The sequence below is a fragment of the Ranitomeya variabilis genome, chromosome 5 (genome assembly GCF_051348905.1).
Source record: "Ranitomeya variabilis isolate aRanVar5 chromosome 5, aRanVar5.hap1, whole genome shotgun sequence".
In the NCBI taxonomy this organism is placed as follows: domain Eukaryota; kingdom Metazoa; phylum Chordata; class Amphibia; order Anura; family Dendrobatidae; genus Ranitomeya; species Ranitomeya variabilis.
Window position 1 is genome coordinate 364158361 of NC_135236.1, and position 19819 is coordinate 364178179.

Consider the following 19819-nt stretch of genomic DNA (forward strand, 5'->3'; position numbering starts at 1 on the left):
AATTGCGGATCTGCAGCGTTTCTGCACTGCAAAAAACGCTGCGGATCCGCAGAGAATCCGCAACGTGTGCACATACCCTTACTGAGAATTGGAGCTGTTTTCAAAGTAAGCGATACTTTGTGCTTTGCAGATTTAGGCTATGTGCACACGTTGCGGTTTTTACCGCGGAACCGCAGCGATTTTGATGCTGCGTGTCCGCAGCAGTTTCCATTGTGTTTACAGTTACATGTAATCCTATGGAAACCGCAATCCGCTGTGCACATGCTGCGGGAAAAAACGCGCAGAAACGCAGCGGTTTACATTCCGCAGCATGTCACTTCTTTTGTGCAGAATCGCGGCGATTCTGCACACATAGGAAAGCATTGATCCGCTTACTTCCCGCATGGGGCTATGCCCACGATGCGGTAAGTAAGTGGATCATGTGCAGATGGTACCCGGGGTGGAGGAGAGGAGACTCTCCTCCAGGCCCTGGGAACCATATTTGTGTAAAAAAAAAAAAAATAATTAAAATAAAAAATAATGATATACTCACCTCTCAGCGCTGCACGCGGCCGTCTGGTCGCAGGGTTGCTGTGCAAGCAGGACCTGCGATGACGTCACGAAGGTCCTTCTCGCACAGCATCTTTGGAACCGGACAGCCGCGTGCAGCGTCGAGGAGATCGGGACGTCGGAGGGTGAGTATAAACAATTTTATAATTATTTTTAACATTACTATTGATGCTGCATATGCAGCATCAATAGTAGGAGTAAACCCGCAGCAGAAACCGCAAGACAAACTGCGATAAATCTGCAGGGATAACCGCAGCGGTTTTGCCCTGCAGATTTATCAAATCCGCTGCGGGAGAACCCGCAGAGGTCCCGACCTACGTGTGCACATAGCCTAACAGCAGTTTTATGCACAAAAACTAGGCAGAACTAACAACTTGCTAATGGCACCAATTCATGGTAAATCCACATGCCAGCAAGGCTTTTGGCTGCATCACTTCCACACTGAGGCCACTACATGAGTTCTCACTTTAAGCCTAAAATCTTTTCCTCCAAGTCCCTGATTAATGCACACACATTTATCTTTCAGCAACTGTATTAACTGAAATGACTAAGGAAAGCATCACCACTAGCCCAAAAAACAGGCTCTCCATGCCATGCTAGTGTTGTGACTGTAAAACAGTCAAATCTGTTCAAATGCTGCCAAGACTGAAAGAAAGACCATGCTCATATGTCCAAGTATTTTACATCATTATCTGTAAGCCAAAATTAGGAGTGGGTGGTAATAGAAGTGGTGACACGTTTCTACTTTTTCGCTGATTGTTCCACTCCTGATTTTGACTTACAAATACTGATGTAAAATGCTGACCAAGTACTGAACGTGTGAAAGTGGCCTAACCTTGTAATCTGGTTACTCTCACCCAGACACTGACACATAGTGGGGCAAGTTTGGGTACAGGGAAAACTATTAATGTGAGGGTAGTGCAAGTAGGACACAGGCTGCTTTTAGGCAACTTTTTGCAGTCACTCTGATTACAATGTGAAATTCCACTTGTCTAAAGAAATTTTCAAAGGACATACCTTCAGTTCACAGTCTTCATTCACAGCTAAATTGCCAGGCTTTAGATCCTAGGTAGGAGAAGAAAAAAAAAAAGTTTAGCAAAATAAGAGATGTCCGTTAACACAAGTAGTGTGGATATGGATTTTGAAAATTCAACAGAAAATCCATATTCGACAGGTTACTGAAAAACTACTGTGAATGGTTTGTTTCTGAGTTATTAAGAGATGATTGCTAAACATATTAAATTAAAAAAGATCTTCACATAACTGGAAGTGTTAGTTTGTTATGTTTGTTATGTGGCTCAGTGACCATACAGAGTACACATAGGGCCAGACTAACACTTTACTGCAATGTGACAATGGCTGTATTCCATTTGTCACTGACTGATGCACGGACTGGCCACGGGTCTCCTGACCAATACTCAACAATTTAATATTTGCCTATGACTATGTTGACTTTAGATCAGGAGACCTGTGGTCGGTACGTGCATCACGGACTGCGACATACAGATGTCTGAGTGCAGCCTAGGTAACAGTGCAGTAAAGGGTTAACTACAGGCATGTCTAAGGAAAGGAGTTATGGAGCAAGCAATGTCTCATTTAAGTGTCACTAACTTTGAGAAATAGAACAGCGCTGCAAAAGGTATTAGCATCTTAATCCACAAGAACTAATATACATTGTTAGGCACTCAGAAATATACGGTAATCTTAATTCATCCCCATCCCCAATAAGTAATGAAAAAAATACAGCAGGATATGTACTGGAGCTATATTCCAAAAATTCTATTTCTTACTTCTCCTGACTAATTGACCAATAGCAATCCTTAATATAATGAATCCAATTTTAAACCCCACAATACAGAGCATGATGTAAAGGTAAACAGTTGTTTGTTTCCTGTCATTCTGCTTGAATATACAATTAAAAGTCTTCTGGAGCAGGGACTTGTCAACGCATGAGAACTGAAAATGCTAACAAACTGGGTTCGCAATGAGGATTAAGTCAAATGTATTTTTGGTATATTCCAAAACTAGCTACTAGGGCAGACCTGGGCAAAGTGTGGCCCGCGGGCCACATCTGGCCCTCTTGCTGTCATACCGAGACAGCCGTGGGGCTGGAAACCAGAGGTCCACGGGCCACACAGTGCCCGCCCTCTCGCTGTCTATCTGCGCTGCGCCGCTGCCTCCTTTGGTGGAGGAGGGGTCTCCGGCCCCTTCTTCCACCAATCAGCGTGTAAAACAGCTGACGCGATGATGTCATTTCATCATGTCAGCTGTGTACTCCGGAGAGTCCGCGCACCGGAGGCAGAGAGAGAAGCAGAGCGTTGGGGAACAGGTCCGAGGTGAGTATTTAGTGTTTTTTTTTCTCATGTGTATGGGCTATTTGGGTGGGCATGGGGAGGCTAAGGGGGTGACATGGTGCTACACATGGGGGGGGGGTGACATGGTGCTGCACACGGAGAGGCTGTGCGGGGCTCATGCAGTGTATATAGGGAGGCTGTGTGAGGCTCATGCAGTGTATATAGGGAGGCTGTATGAGGCTCATGCAGTGTATATAGGGAGGCTGTGTGGGGCTCATGCTGTATATATATAGGGAGGCTGTGTGGGGCTCATGCAGTGTATATAGGGAGGCTGTGTGGGGCTCATGCAGTGTATATAGGGAGGCTGTGTGGGGCTCATGCAGTGTATATAGGGAGGCTGTGTGGGGCTCATGTAGTGTATATAGGGAGGCTGTGTGGGGCTCATGCAGTGTATATAGGGAGGCTGTGTGGGGCTCATGCAGTGTATATAGGGAGGCTGTGTGGGGCTCATGCAGTGTATACAGGGAGGCTGTGCGGGGCTCATGCTGTATATGGGGAGGCTGTGTGGGGCTCATGCAGTGTATATAGGGAGGCTGTGTGGGGCTCATGCAGTGTATATAGGGAGGCTGTGTGGGGCTCATGCAGTGTATATAGGGAGGCTGTGTGGGGCTCATGCAGTGTATATAGGGAGGCTGTGTGGGGCTCATGCAGTGTATATAGGGAGGCTGTGTGGGGCTCATGCTGTATATAGGGAGGCTGTGTGGGGCTCATGCTGTATATAGGGAGGCTGTGTGGGGCTCATGCTGTATATAGGGAGGCTGTGTGGGGCTCATGCTGTATATAGGGAGGCTGTGTGAGGCTCATGCAATGTATATAGGGAGGCTGTGTGGGGCTCATGCTGTATATAGGGAGGCTGTGTGGGGCTCATGCTGTATATAGGGAGGCTGTGTGGGGCTCATGCTGTATATAGGGAGGCTGTGTGGGGCTCATGCTGTATATAGGGAGGCTGTGTGGGGCTCATGCTGTATATGGGGGAGGCTGTGTGGGGCTCATGCAGTGTATATAGGGAGGCTGTGTGAGGCTCATGCAGTGTATATAGGGAGGCTGTGTGGGGCTCATGCTGTATATAGGGAGGCTGTGTGGGGCTCATGCTGTATATGGGGGAGGCTGTGTGGGGCTCATGCAGTATATGGGGAGGCTGTGCGGGGCTCATGCAGTATATGGGGAGGCTGTGTGGGGCTCATGCAGTGTATATAGGGATGCTATGCGGGGCTCATGCTGTATATAGGGAGGCTGTGCGGGGCTCATGCTGTATATGGGGGAGGCTGTGTGGGGCTCATACAGTGTATATAGGGAGGTTGTGTTAGGCTCATGCAGTGTATATAGGGAGGCTGTGTGGGGCTCATGCTGTATATAGGGAGGCTGTGGGGCTCATGCTGTATATAGGGAGGCTGTGTGGGGCTTATGCAGTATATGGGGAGGCTGTGTGGGGCTCATGCAGTGTATATAAGGAGGCTGTGTGGGGTTCATGCAGTGTATATAGGGAAGCTGTGTTGGGCTCATGCAGTGTATATAGGGAGGCTGTGTGGGGCTCATGCAGTGTATATAGGGAGGCTGTGCGGGGCTCATGCCATATATGGGGGAGGCTGTGTGGGGCTCATACTGTATATGGGGGAGGCTGTGCGGGGCTCATGCAGTGTATATAGGGAGGCTGTGCGGGGCTCATGCAGTGTATATAGGGAGGCTGTGTGGGGCTCATGCCATATATGGAGGAGGCTGTGTGGGGCTCATGCTGTATATGGGGGAGGTTGTGCGGGGCTCATGCAGTGTATATAGGGAGGCTGTGCGGGGCTCATGCCGTATATGGGGAGGCTGTGTGGGGCTCATGCAGTATATGGGGAGGCTGTGCGGGGCTCATGCAGTGTATATAGGGAGCCTGTGTGGGGCTCATGCCGTATATGGGGAGGCTGTGTGGGGCTCATGCAGAATATGGGGTGGCTGTGTGGGGCTCATGCAGTATATGGGGTGGCTGTGTGGGGCTCATGCAGTATATGGGGAGGCTGTGTGGGGCTCATGCCGTATATGGAGAGGCTGTGTGGAGCTTATGCCATATATGGGGAGGTTGTGTGGGGCTCATGCCATATATGGGGAGGCTGTGTGGGGCTCATGCCGTATATGGGGGAGGCTGTGTGGGTCTCATGCAGTATATGGGGGAGGCTGTGTGGGTCTCATGCCGTATATGGGGAGGCTGTGTGGGGCTCATGCAGTATATGGAGGAGGCTGTGTGGGGCTCATGCAGTATATGGGGAGGCTGTGTGGGGCTCATGCCGTATATGGGGAGGCTGTGTGGGGCTCATGCAGTATATGGGGAGGCTGTGTGGGTCTCATGCTGTATATGGGGAGGCTGTGTGGGGCTCATGCATTATATGGGGAGGCTGAGTGGGGCTCATGCAGTATATGGGTGGAGCTGTGTGGGGCTCCTGATACATATAAGGGGCTGTTGGGGAGCTCATACGATGTACAGAAGGGGCTGTACTCGGGTTCAAACGATATATAGGGGGATATTAAGTGATACAATTAATAATAAAATTATCAAAAATATGATCATTATATTATATCAATATTAATGTTGAGGAGAATTAATTTGTTTCGGCCCTCCACAACAGTCAGAGTCTCATGTGGCCCCTTGGGAAAATTAATTACCCACCCTTTACTAGAGTATTATTACGGTCACACAAAATAACTATTGTAAAGGAGAACAGTTCAGGTTTACCACATTCATATGCCAACAGTAAATACACACTATTATACAGCTTTTCCAAATGGAATTATACCAAGTAAAATTTGACTAATCTGAATAATACATCAAATGCAATGTATTACACTATGTAACGTGTTCTGATGCTAAAATGCTTACCCTGTGTATTATACCAGCCGAATGGATGTACTGCAAAGAAATGATACAATTATCAATTGGCTTATAAAATAAGTACATGTTCAAAACAAATTTATGCAACTTTTAGACAAAGAATAAAGCAGCGTTCACAAGTTACAAAGAAAAAAGAAAAAAAAGCCACACCACTCCAACGTTCCGTATAGTTAAAAAACCTTTGTCCTTTATTTCTCACAATGTGGTATGGACATGGTTACAGAGGGCAGCACGTTTGCAGAAAAGCAAGTCAGGAGCTGATGGGGGGGGTGTCTGGGATACCAGGAGGTAAATCCTCAGACTGGAATCTAGCTACTGCGTTTATTCAGCCAGGATCCATGGCAAGTATCCTTGGCAAAAAGTTGCACACCATGTAAGATAAAAGCATTATCACATATAGGAAAAGCAAGTCAATTGCAACTTGTAATTTTCATGCTGTCTAACTACACCAAGATAAATAAAGATGCCTAAAAGCACCAACATTCCAGCTATTTTTTTGTCAAAGGCCCTTTAGAAAGTGGAAACTGCAATTTTAATGGCTGCTTTAGGCATAATCATCCTGTCTCACTAGCTGTAAAGAAACTCTTTATCCTTGAGCTCTTTACATTTGATTACATTTTGTCTAATGGTGTAATTGAGACTAATCTATATATATATCTATATATCTATATATATATATATCTATTCGTCTAAGGGGCACTTCCGTCTGTTTGTCTGTCACGGAAATCCCAAGTCGCTGATTGGTCGCAGCCGCTCCCTACTCCCCTGCAGTCAGTGCCCCCTCCATACTCCCCTCCCAGTCAGCGCCCACATAGCGGTTTAGCAGTCTGTTAAACCGACTGCGTTACACCGCGGCATAACGCTGTCTGTTAACGCTGCTATTAACACTGTCTGACGAACGCTTTACTATTGATGCAGCCTATGCAGCATCAATAGTAAAAAGATATGTTAAAAATAATAATAATAAAAAAAAAAGGTGCTATTCTCACCTTCCGCCGTCCACCGATGTGCGCGAGCGGCGAGGCTGCCGCCAGCTTCCGTTCCCAGAGATACATTGCGAAATTACCCAGATGACTTAGCGGTCTCGCGAGACTGCCAAGTCATCTGGGTAATTTCGCAATGCATCGCTGGGAGCGGAAGCTGGCGGCAGCCTCGCACGCATCGGGACAACTTCGGTGGACGCCAGAGGGTGAGTATATAACTATTTTTTATTTTAATTCTTATTTAAACAGATATGGTGCCCACACTGCTGTATACTACGTGGGCTGTGTTATATACTGTGTGACTGATATATACTGAGTGTCTGCTATATACTACGTGTCTGCTATATACCACGTGGCTGCTACATACTACATGGCTCTGCTATATACTATGTGGCTGCCTTTTAGGCTAGGTTCGCATTGCGTTAGTGCAGTCCGTTCAGCGCATACGCTAACGGACTGCGCTAGCGCAAGTGCCGACTTTGGCACAGCGCTAGCGCAGATGGAGCATCTGCTAGCTCCATCTGCACTAGCAGTGACAGACCCGGAAACGCTGCAGCCCGCGTCTCGGGTCTGTCACTCAATGACGGCACATCGCCTAGCGCACGCCCATTGTGGGCGTGCGCTAGCGATGCGTCCGACATTGCTTTCAATGGCGGCGTTAACGGACTACGTTACACCGCGTTATGCCGCGGTGTAACGTAGTCCGTTTAACGTACAGCCATAACGCAATGTGAACCTAGCCTTATATAGTACGTGGGCTGTGTTATATACTACGTGGCTGCGCTATATACTACGTGGCTGTGCTATATACTACGTGGCTGCGCTATATACTACGTGGCTGCTATATATACTACGTGGCTGCGCTATATACTACGTGGCTGCGCTATATACTACGTGGCTGCTATATACTACTTGGCTGTGCTATATATTATGTGGCTGCTATATACTACATGGCTCTGCTATATACTACGTGGCTGTCTGTTATATAGTATGTGGGCTGTGTTAAATACTACGTGGCTGAGCTATATACTACGCGGCTGCGCTATATACTACGCGGCTGCGCTATATACTACGCGGCCGCGCTATATACTACGTGGCCGCGCTATATACTACGTGGCCGCGCTATATACTACGTGGCCGCGCTATATACTACGTGGCCGCGCTATTTACTAGTTGGCTGCTATATACTACTTGGCTGTGCTATATACTACGTGGCTGTGCTATATATTATGTGGCTGCTACATACTACATGGCTCTGCTATATACTACGTGGCTGCGCTATATACTACGTGGCTGCGCTATATACTACGTGGCTGCGCTATATACTACGTGGCTGCGCTATATACTACGTGGCTGCGCTATATCCTGCACCCCGATCCGACATCCAGCGCCCCGAACCCCCAACCAATCAGTGATAGACGCAGTCCAGCCGCAAATTGACGTGGGATTTAAACCACGCTTCGTTGATCGGACGGCCGGGCGCGACCAATCAGCGATATTGGCACGGGATTTAAACACCGCTTCAGTGATTGGTCGCGCAAGGCCGGCCGTGACCAATCAGCAATATTGGTGTGGTATTTAAACACAGCTTCGGTCATTGGTCATGCCCGGACGGCTGTGACCAATCAGCGACAGGCGCAGTCCGACCGCGAATTGGCACCAGATTTGAACCACGCTTCGCTGATCGGCCAGCCGGGTGTGACCAATCAGCGATATTGGCGTGGAATTTAACCCCCACTCACAGCACGACGTACATACATATTCTAGAATACCCGATGCGTTAAAATCGGGCCACCATCTAGTATATTATAAACAATTAAAATTGGAACAGCACACTTAAAAAGAAAAAAAAAATCCAATGTGGGTGCAGTCTCCCATACAAAACATCCAACTCTTGCAAAATTATAGGCAGCACTGCAATAGTTACCAAAACAAATGGACTTTACTTAGTCCATGTGTTGTAGCGACGTTTCGGTTACAATGAACCTTTTTCAAGTCTGAAAAGACGAAAAGTCAGGACACTAAAAGTCCACTCATTTTGGTAACTATTGGAGTGCTGCCTAGTATAATATGTATATATCCTCTGAGTCATTTGCTCAGCCATTTCCCCTCTCCTGTATCTGACTTTAAGACTCTCCATGCCATGTCCAGTGTACAATGGGGCAAAGATAACCAAATCCCCATCCTCTATTCTAGAAAAGTGGTTTTAGCCGTACACCATCTGAAGGTAAAATTGATCAGTAAGTTAATAAAGTGGTATTTGAGCACTGCTCATTTCAACATGGAGAGATTAGCAGTCTCATGTCTATTCTACAGAAATCTGCCAATTGGTGTGACCGAGCGGCAAGTATCGTGCATCTGTCCTATTCACTAGAATAACCTAGGTGCACAAGACTTGCTGCACGCACACATGAGGAAGCATACATCTGTAGTTGTAATGTCATGGGCTCTTCTCCAAATGCAGAAGTGAGCAGAGAAAAACTATCCTTTTATCATCCAGGTTCAAGATGAAGTAGAAAATGCTGCAGACTACCAAAAAGTGAGAGCAGATAAAGGGTATGTGCACAAGTTGCAGATTTGCCTGTGGAATTTTCTGCACAGATTCTGCATCTCTTGGCAGAAAACGCAGGTAAAAATCCACACATTTTTTATGTGTTTTTTAATGAGTTTTCTATGTGGATTTTCATGCGTTTTTTTCCATGCGGATTTGTATGCAGCGGTGCTGCAAGTGACAGTATGAACTTTACTGTACTCACAGCGGCGGAGGGATACAGTGCAGAAGGATACCTTCCGTAATTGTATCCCGGAGCCCCAGGAGAGTGATCATGTTGTTGGACACTCGTTATTAAATGGATTACATGGGATCAGGGAATATACTGTTGGTTTAATATTTTTACATTTTTTACAGGTGATCGAGGGCTTCGGGGATTAGCTGTATGTTGTATGTACTGTATGTCTATTTGTATGTACTGAATGTGTATGTGGGTCTTTTTTTTTTTTTTTTTTACACTTTAACACAGTTGCTGGATGATGGGACTACTACTGCGTCATCATCCGGCTACCTGTCACTTTAGCAGGCATAGCCGGATGGGACTAGTAGTCCCATCGGACCATGGCTGCCTACACAGACCTGCACGTACACATACACAGCCCCGCACACACACTCATGCAGATACACACAAACACCAGCACACAGCCCCGAACATCTCCGCCCACACACAGTCTCCACACACACACAGTCTCCACCCACACACTTCCCCCTCCTGATCTGCAACGTTTCTCGCAGGCAAATCTGCAGCAAAATCGCAGATCTTTTTTAAATCTGCGGATTGGCCTGGCAATGGAAGTTAATGGGTGCAGAAACGCTGCAGATCCGCAAAAAGAATTGACATGCTGTGGGAAAAAAAAGCTGCGATTCCGCGCAAAGTTTTTCCACAGCATGTGCACACCAAATGTCAATTTCACATTGACTAACATTGCTTGTTCACTATACTGCGGATTTGATGCAATTCCGCGCGTCCAAAAACGCTGCAGATCCACATCAAAATCTGCAACGTGTGCACATAGCCATATATTTATTTTTATTTAGTTTAATGACTAATAAATGTATTTTCTTGTAACAAACTCCCTCCCTGATCCCAAAAAACATCAGTGTCTAAAGTTGCGGAATCTCGGTTTGACACGCTTGTGAAAACACAGGGGTCGTGAAGTGTATTTTAATATTCGAGATAAGACACAGACTGTTGCTGGAAAAATATGAAAGTAACTTTTTATTAGTCAACTATGAGCTTGCGAAAGCTTTTGGAACCTTGCTAGTTCTCCTTTGGAGGATACTGTGCTTCCTGTTACACCGTATCCTGTCACTTACATATAAACAATATTTCATGTTACTTAACAATGGCAACTCTGTATAACTACACATTCACAAACTACAGAGTAAACATCTGATATACATAAAAAGGTCAGGTGTAACCTGCCAATATGGTTGACTGAACAAGACAAAAGTTTACACCATTTATAGCTTTCTCGGTTTATAAACAATGAGCAAATCAATGGTTGCAGCAAAGCAACTTAGAGCTAGAAGTCAGATTTCCAAAGTACAATATATGTATTTTTGGTAAAAAATTAAAATATATATTTTATTTCATTCGTATTCAGTTTGAATTCTCCTTACACATGTTAAGATTACAATGATTACATAAAAGTAACACATTAAATAGGTTAAATGCATGCTTGATACAACACAAAACATGGCGATTTATGATTTAAAAATATTTTCTTGTAACGTTAACATGTCAGGACAACTGTAAGCAAGGCGGAAAAGAATTTGAAACAAGATACAACAAAATTCAGGAATGTAATTTGTAACTTCTAAAAGGAAGAACAAAAGACTTGAAAAGTTGCAATAGTAAGTTACCTTGATTAATAGGATATTTCAAAAATTATTTACAGACATATTGTGGAGTAGAAGTAAAGGACTCTCCCAGACTTCACACAAATTACATAAAAAAAAAAAAAGAAAAAAAAACATACACAAACACTAGATATTTTTAGTCTTCCATATCGGGTATCTAGAAGATGACCATTATGAACAGGGCCAGACTGGGACTAAAATTCAGCCCTGGCATTTGAAGTTACACAGGCCCACTTGCCACATGGTGACTGTATAATATCTTTGTACACTTGTAGGTTACAAGAAATGAGGGGAGTGTAACACGACTATATAATATATAATCACAGCTGTATCCAGCATTATTACAGCTCAGTCCTTTTTATTGCTTTTAGTTACAGTACCAAGAAAAGCCGCTACTTCACCTACATAACTGGATCTTGTAGGTAATGAAGGGTTTGAGACGACCAAAGGCTATGGAACCTCATTCTGATGCTGCATAAACTTTGCCTACAGCCACTTTTGGATCCGCTGCGCAGCATGAGACCCAGTGACTCTTAAGAGCGGTGACATCAGTAACATCACCGCTCTTCAGATATTCTGCATCTTACGCTGAGCTCGGCGACTGTGAAGAGCGGTATTGTTACTACCGTCACCGCTCTTCAGAGTCGCTGGGTCTCACCAGGTCTGGGATAGTAGTTCGGGTGTCTGATAGACACCTCTTCATTACTTACACCAGGGATTGATAGCAGCTGACATTACGCAGCTGACATCAACCCTAAAAATCATTACACATACCAGAATTAAATGCTTTTGCGGCTGGGAAAAGCAGTAGAGTTAGCGCTATTCCCAGGCGCCGGGTGCTAACTACAACTGTCATCATCCTTGCCTGGTCTCTCTGCAATATAAGAAAAACAGCCGCACTCACTTAGAATATATCTTGCAATGTCCTGCTTCTTGCGTGTGTCGCCCACAGAAGCAGGACATCCTGAGATCGCTACAAGAGGAGCCCTTAAAGGGACCACATTTCTATTTTTGCCTACTATCTAAATAACGCAGTTTGAGAAAGACCCGAGGCAGGGTAGAAACGTTACTACTCCGTTTTTGTCTCCTGCTGTGTGTGTAGATATATATACACTTGTTTCAACACATGTGAATAAACACATCACTTTTTTGCAAGATATATTCTAAGGGTATCGTTACACAAAACGATTTACCAACGATCACGACCAGCGATACGACCTGGCCGTGATCGTTGGTAAGTCGTTGTGTGGTCGCTGGGGAGCTGTCACACAGACAGCTCTCCAGCGACCAACGATGCCGAAGTCCCCGGGTAACCAGGGTAAACATCGGGTTACTAAGCGCAGGGCCGCACTTAGTAACCCGATGTTTACCCTGGTTACCATCGTAAATGTAAAAAAACCCAAACCGTACATACTCACATTCCGGTGTCCGTCAGGTCCCTCGCCGTCTGCTTCCCGCACTGACTGAGTGCCGGCCGTAAAGTGAAAGCAGAGCACAGCGGTGACGTCACCGCTGTGCTCTGCTTTTACTTTCCGGCCGGCAGTCAGTCAGTGCGGGAAGCAGACGGCTAGGGACCTGACGGACACCGGAATGTGAGTATGTACGTTTTTTTTTTTTTTACATTTACGATGGTAACCAGGGTAAACATCGGGTTACTAAGCGCGGCCCTGCGCTTAGTAACCCGATGTTTACCCTGGTTACAAGCGAACACATCGCTGGATCGGTGTCACACACACCGATCCAGCGATGACAGCGGGAGATCCAGCGACGAAATAAAGTTCCAAACGATCTGCTACGACGTACGATTCTCAGCAGGGTCCCTGATCGCTGCTGCGTGTCAGACACAGCGATATCGTATGGATATCGCTGGAACGTCACGGATCGTGCCGTCGTAGCGACAAAAGTGCCACTGTGAGACGGTACCCTAAGTTAGCGCGGCTGTTTTTCTTATATTGGACTATTTTGGGTTTTCCCAAGTACAGCCAGCACCAACCCATAAGCTGAGTACGCTCCTTTTCTTTAAATATGGTCTCCCTGCAAAGCATTTCTGCTGTATTTACATGCGCTGAGCTCAGGGCACTAAACGAGTGTGATCCACAATAGTGAAGTCGTTCGCTTGTTTCCCAGCCTCTTTACACCAACTGAGAAATAATGAAGGGAACAGAACAATGACAATTAGATTAATCTGTCCCCATACAGTATCATGTTATCAGCAGCACAACTACAGTTTACACCGGCTGCTGTGCTGCTGAGAACAAGGATTTCTGTTCCCACATAAACAATCCAATCACTCGATGAATAGGCAGCATTTTGCTTGTTTAGTATAATACACCCCATAGTCCTCCATATATTATAATGTGCACCTCAGTCCTCCATATAGTATAATACACTCCTCAGTCCTCCTTATAGTAGAATACACTCCTCCATATAGTATAACACACTCCTCATAGTCCTTCACGTAGTATAATACACTCCTCAGTCCTCCATATAGTATAATACACTCCTCAGTCCTCCATATAGTATAATACACTCCACATAGTCCTCCATATAGTATAATACACTCCTCAGTCCTCCATATAGTATAATACACTCCTCAGTCCTCCATATAGTATAATACACTCCACATAGTCCTCCATATAGTATAATACACTCCTCAGTCCTTCATATAGTATAATGTACTGCCACAGTCCTCCATATAGTAGAATTCATTCCTCCATATAGTATAATACACTCCTCATAGTCCTTCACGTAGTATAATACACTCCTCAGTCCTCCATATAGTATAATACGCTCTACATAGTCCTCCATATAGTATAATACACTCCTCAGTCCTCCATATAGTATAATACACTCCTCATAGTCCTTCATGTAGTATAATACACTCCTCAGTCCTCCATATAGTATAATGTACTGCCACAGTCCTCCATATAGTATAATACACTTCTCAGTCCTCCAAATAGTATAATACATTCCTCATAGTGCTCCCCATATAGTATAGTGCCCTGCCATTGTCATCCATGTAGTACAATTCACTTCCCATAGTATAGTGCACCCCATAGTTCTTCATATAATATAATGTATTCCCCATAGTCCTCGATACAGTATAATGCAGTCCACATCTATATATATATATATATATATATATATATATATATATATATATATATATATATATATATATATATAATTGTCTAAGGGGTACTTCCGTCTTTCTGTCGGAAACTTCCGTCACGGATATTCATTCGCTGATTGGTCTCGCCAGCTGCCTGTCATGGCTGCCGCGACCAATCAGCGACGGGCACAGTCCGATTAGTCCCTCCCTACTCCCCTGCAGTCACTGCTGGGCGCCTGCTCCATACTCCCCTCCAGTCACGGCTCACACAGGGTTAATGCCTGCGGTAACGGACCGCGTTATGCCGTGGGTAACTCACTCCGTTACCGCCGCTATTAACCCTGTGTGACCAAGTTTTTACTATTGAGGCTGCCTATGCAGTATCAATAGTAAAAACATCTAATGTTAAAAATAATAAAAAAACAAATTATATACTCACCCTTCCGCCGCCTTTCCGACGCTACGGTGACCGGTCCATGCAAGCGGCAGGTTCCGGTGCTAAGGTTGGTGTGCGACGAGGACCTGCCATGACGTCACGGTCATGTGACCGCGACGTCATCACAGGCCCTGCGCACCTGCACGAGAAGGACCTGCCATGACGTCACAGTCATGTGACCGCGACGTCATCGCAGGCCTTGTTCGTCTGCGCGAGAAGGACCTGCCGTGACGTCACGGTCATGTGACCGCGACGTCATCACAGGCCCTGCGCGAGAAGGACCTGCCATGACGTCACAGTCATGTGACCGCGACGTCATCGCAGGCCCTGCGCGAGAAGGACCTGCCGTGATGTCACGGTCATGTGACCGCGACGTCATCACACCCTCGGACCGGAAGCTGCCACCTGAACCGAACACAGGCGATAGAACTACAAGGGGACCCTCGGAAGGTGAGTATATGTTTATTTTTTATTTTTTAACCTGTGACATACGTGGCTGGGCAATATACTACGTGGCTCTGTGCTGTATACTATGTCGCTGTGCAATATACTACATGGCTCTGTGCTGTATACTACATCACTGGGCAATATACTACGTGGCTGGGCAATATACTATGTAACAGGGCAATATACTACGTAACTGGGCAATATACTATGTGGCTCTGTGTTGTATAGTACGTCGCTTTGCAATATACTACGTGGCTCTGTGCTGTATACTACGTAACTGGGCAATATACTACGTGGCTCTGTGCTGTATACTACGTCACTGGGCAATATACTACGTCACTGGGCAATATACTACGTGGCTGTGCAATATACTAGGTAACTGGGCAATATACTACGTCACTGGGCAATATACTACGTGGATATGCATATTCTAGAATACCCGATGCGTTAGAATCGGGCCGCCATCTAGTATAGTATAATGATGCCACCGCAGAGTATAATGCAGCCACCCCACAGAATATATTGTAGCCCCCTCAGTATAATGTAACCCTCCAGAGAATATAATGCAGCCCCCTCATATAGTATAATGCAGCCCCTGCATATATAATATATGGTAGCCCCCTCAGAGCATAATGCAGCCCCCCATAGAATATAATGTAGCCCCTCCATAGAATATAATACAGCACCCCATAGAATGTAATACAGCCCCATAGAATGTAATACAGCCCACCTCCTCATACAATATAATACAGCCCCCATAGAATATAATGTAGCCCCCAGAGAATGTAATACAGCCCCCCATAGAATGTAATGCAGCTAGCCCCCTTAGAAAGTAATGCAGCCAGCCCTCCATAGAATGTATTGCAGCCAGCCCCCATAGAATGTTATGTAGCTAGCCCCCATAGAATGTAATACAGCACAGCCCCCATAGAATGTAATACAGCACAGCCCCCATACAATGTAATACAGCACAGCCCCCATAGAAAGTAATGCAGCCAGCCCACATAGAATGTAATGCAGCAAGCCCCAATAGAATGTAATAAATCCCCCCATAGAATGTAATACAGCACAGCCCCCATAGAATGTAATACAGCCCCACAATCCAGTTACCACTCAGTGATATATTTAACAAAAAAAAAACCACTCTCCTCACCTCTCCTCGTGCCCCGCGCTTCTCCCGGCTCCGGTCTTAGCAGCTGCAGTCTGCCCGCCCGACACACAGCAGGTACCCGATGATATGACATCATCACGCATCCACAGTGTCAGAGGCAGAGCGGGAAATGATGGGAGCAGACGCTCTCGCCTCCATCATAGACGCTGGTAGAGTTGAATGCAGCGGCGCTGGCGGGGGGGGGGGGGGTGAGTCGGCGCTGGGGGGGGGGGGGGGGGGGGGGGGAGTGAGTCGGCACTGGTGAGTAGCCCACTACTGGCACCGGCCCTTCTGGCATTTGCCAGAAGTGCCCAATGGCCAGTCCGGCCCTGATTATGAATATTCATCAATAGGAAAGTATGTGTCACATATGGAGATATCCTGTATCAACTGCTTCAATATTTTACTCAAAGCAATAATATGAGGTGACTTCCAAGACAATAGTCTGAGAGGTGACTTGCAAGACAGTTTTAATGAATTTTAATGCATATGCCATTTTTGTAACCCTACTTTCTCCAAACACAATGCTAATTGAGACATTTGTGCTTTCTTGCATAGAGAATATAGACTGCCAGAGAATCCCTGCAGCCCTGAATGGAAGACGCCTACTCTCCCAACACTAGAGAGTTATTAATGGCGTATAAAGCTACAGTTAGTTACACAGTTCTTCAACATAATGATGGCTCCAAGAGGGCTAAAAACAACACTTTCTTATATAGTGTTAAAGCAGTATTCCAGCCTTAACCCCTTAGTGACCAAGCCAATTTTGACCTTAATGACCAGGCTAATTTTTTTTTTTAAATCTGACCAGTGTCACTTCATGTGAAAATAACTCTGAAACGCTTCAATGTACACCAGTGATTCGTAGACGTTTTTTTGTGACATATTGCATTTTATGTTAGTGGTAAATTTAGGTCGAAATTTCTTACTTTTATTTGTGAAAATATTGGAATTTTGGAGAAAAGTTTGCAATTTTCAAACTTTCAATTTTTGTATTCGTTAGTCATGCTGTACAAAATTCTTCAGAAATAATATTTCCCATGTGCCTACTTTACATGAACATCATTTTTCAAACGTCAATTATTTTGTTAAAAGGGTAGATGGGTCAAAAGTTTAGCAGCAATATTTCATTTTTTCAAGAAAATTTACAAAACCAGTTTCTTTAGAAATTATTCGGATTTAAATGGACTTTGAGAGGTCTATCTAAACTGCCCAAAAGTGACACCATTTTAAAACAGCACCCCTAAAATACTTCAAAACTTCAGTTAGGAAATGTTTTAACCCTTCAGGTGCAACACAGGAATAAATGGCAAGTGGAATGAAAAAAATAAAAATTTACATTTTACCTCTAAAATGTTGCTTTAACCCCTTCACCCCAAAGCCCGTTTTCAACTTCCTGTCCAGGCCATTTTTTTCAATTCTGACCACTGTTACTTTATGAAGTCATAACCCTGAAACGCTTCAACGTATCCTGGTGATTCTGAGAATGTTTTCTCGTGACATATTGTACTTTATGATAGTGGTAAAATTTCTTCGATTTGACTTGCGTTTATTTGTGAAAAAAATGGAAATTTGGCAAAAATGTTGAAAATTTTGCAATTTTTAAACTTTTAGTTTTTATGCCCTTAAATTAGAGAGTCATATCATACAAAATAGTTAATAAATAACATTACCCACATGTCTGGTGCTTTACATTAGCACAATTTTGGAAACAATTTTTTTGTTATAAGGGTTAAAGGGTTAAAAATTGACCAGCGATTTCTCGTTTTTACAACAAAATTTGCAAAACCATTTTTTTTTTTAGGGACCACCTCACACTTGAAGTGACTTTGAGGGGTCTATATGACAGACAATGCCCAAAAGTGACACCATTCTAAAACCTGCACCCCTTAAGGTACTCAAAACCACATTCAAAAAGTTTATTAACCCTTCAGGTGCTTCACAGGAATTTTTGGAATGTTTAAAAAAAATTGAACATTTAACTTTTTTTCACAAAATTTTTACTTCAGATCCAATTTGTTTTATTTTACCAAAGGCAACAGGACAAATTGGACCACAAAAGTCGTTGTACAATTTGTCCTGAGTACGCCGATACCCCATATGTTGGGGTAAGCCATTGTTTGGGCACATGGCAGAGCTCGGAAGGGAAGGAGCGCCGTTTGACTTTTCAATGCAAAATTGGCTCGAATTGAGATCGGACACAATGTTGCGTTTGGAGAGCCCTTGATGTGCCTAAACAGTGGAAACCCGTCACAAGTGACACCATTTTGGAAAGTAGACCCCCTAGGGAACTAATCTAGATGTGTGGTGGGCACTTTTAACCCCCAATTGTTTCACTAAAGTTTAGAATGTAGAGCCGTGAAAATTAAAAAATAATTTTTTCTTTCCACAAAATGATCTTTTAGCCCGCAATTTTTTTTCCCAAGGGTAACAGGAGAAATTGGACAGCTAAAGTTGTTGTCCAATTTCTCCTGAGTACACTGATACCCCATATGTGGGGGGGGGGGGAACCACTGTTTGGGCACACGGCAGAGCTCGGAAGGGAAGGAGCGCCGTTTGGAATGCAGACTTAGATGGATTGCTCTGCAGGCGTCACGTTGCATTTGCAGAGCCCCTTATGTACCTAAACAGTAGAAACCCCCCAGGAGTGACCCCATATTGGAAAATAGACACCCCAAGGAACTTATCTAGATGTGTTGTGAGACCTTTGAACCCCCAAGTGTTTCGCTAAAGTTTATAACGCAGAGCCGTGAAAACAAAAAATTTTCTCCATGAAAATTATATTTTAGCCCCTAATTTTGTATTTTCCCAAGGGTAACAGGAGAAATTGGACCCCAAAATTTGTTGTCCAATCTGTCCTGAGTACGCTGATACTCCATATGTGGGGGTAAACCCCTGTTTGGGCGCACGGGAGAGCTCGGAAGGGAAGGAGCTCAGTTTTAGTTTTTCAACGCAGAATTGGCTGGAATTGAGATCGGACGCCATGTCGCATTTGGAGAGCCCCTGATGTGCCTAACCAGTGGAAACCCCCCCAATTCTAACTGAAACCCTAACCCAAACACACCCCTAACCCTAATCCCAACCATAACCCTAACCACACCCCTAACCCTAATCCCAACCGTAAATGTAATCCAAACCTTAACTTTAGCCCCAACCCTAACTTTAGCCCCAACCCTAACTTTAGCCCCAACCCTAACTTTAGCCCCAACCCTAACCCTAGCCCCAACCCTAACCCTAGCCCCAACCCTAACCCTAGAAGAGAGGCACAGCCCAAATGCTGTCCTGTTTTGCAAATATTTCAGGCTTTTGATAACTGTTATTGGTTCCTGATTTTGCCATTGAGGAATAAGACCCTTTAACAGCCACCGTTTTAATTAGTATTGGAGATTGTTACGGGGTTAAATCACTTTTTTCCCCAGATATTTATCTGCAAAGTATGAATTCAAATACTTGCCAGTTACAGTCTTCTCTGGTCTCCAGTGCTGCTCTCTCTGGTCCCTCTCAA

General features: G+C 44.8%; 1 protein-coding gene across 1 annotated transcript in view; it reads right to left on the minus strand.

Moving 5' to 3' along the window:
• The window catches only part of MAPK12 (mitogen-activated protein kinase 12), a 194029-nt gene that overhangs the window by 48291 nt on the left and 125919 nt on the right, over positions 1–19819 (minus strand). Inside the window, exons 5-6 of the mRNA XM_077264916.1 lie at positions 5761–5790; positions 1567–1614 (exon numbers count right to left, since the gene is read on the minus strand). Coding sequence (XP_077121031.1) covers positions 1567–1614; positions 5761–5790 — 78 coding nt within the window. The remainder of the gene's footprint in view (positions 1–1566; positions 1615–5760; positions 5791–19819) is intronic.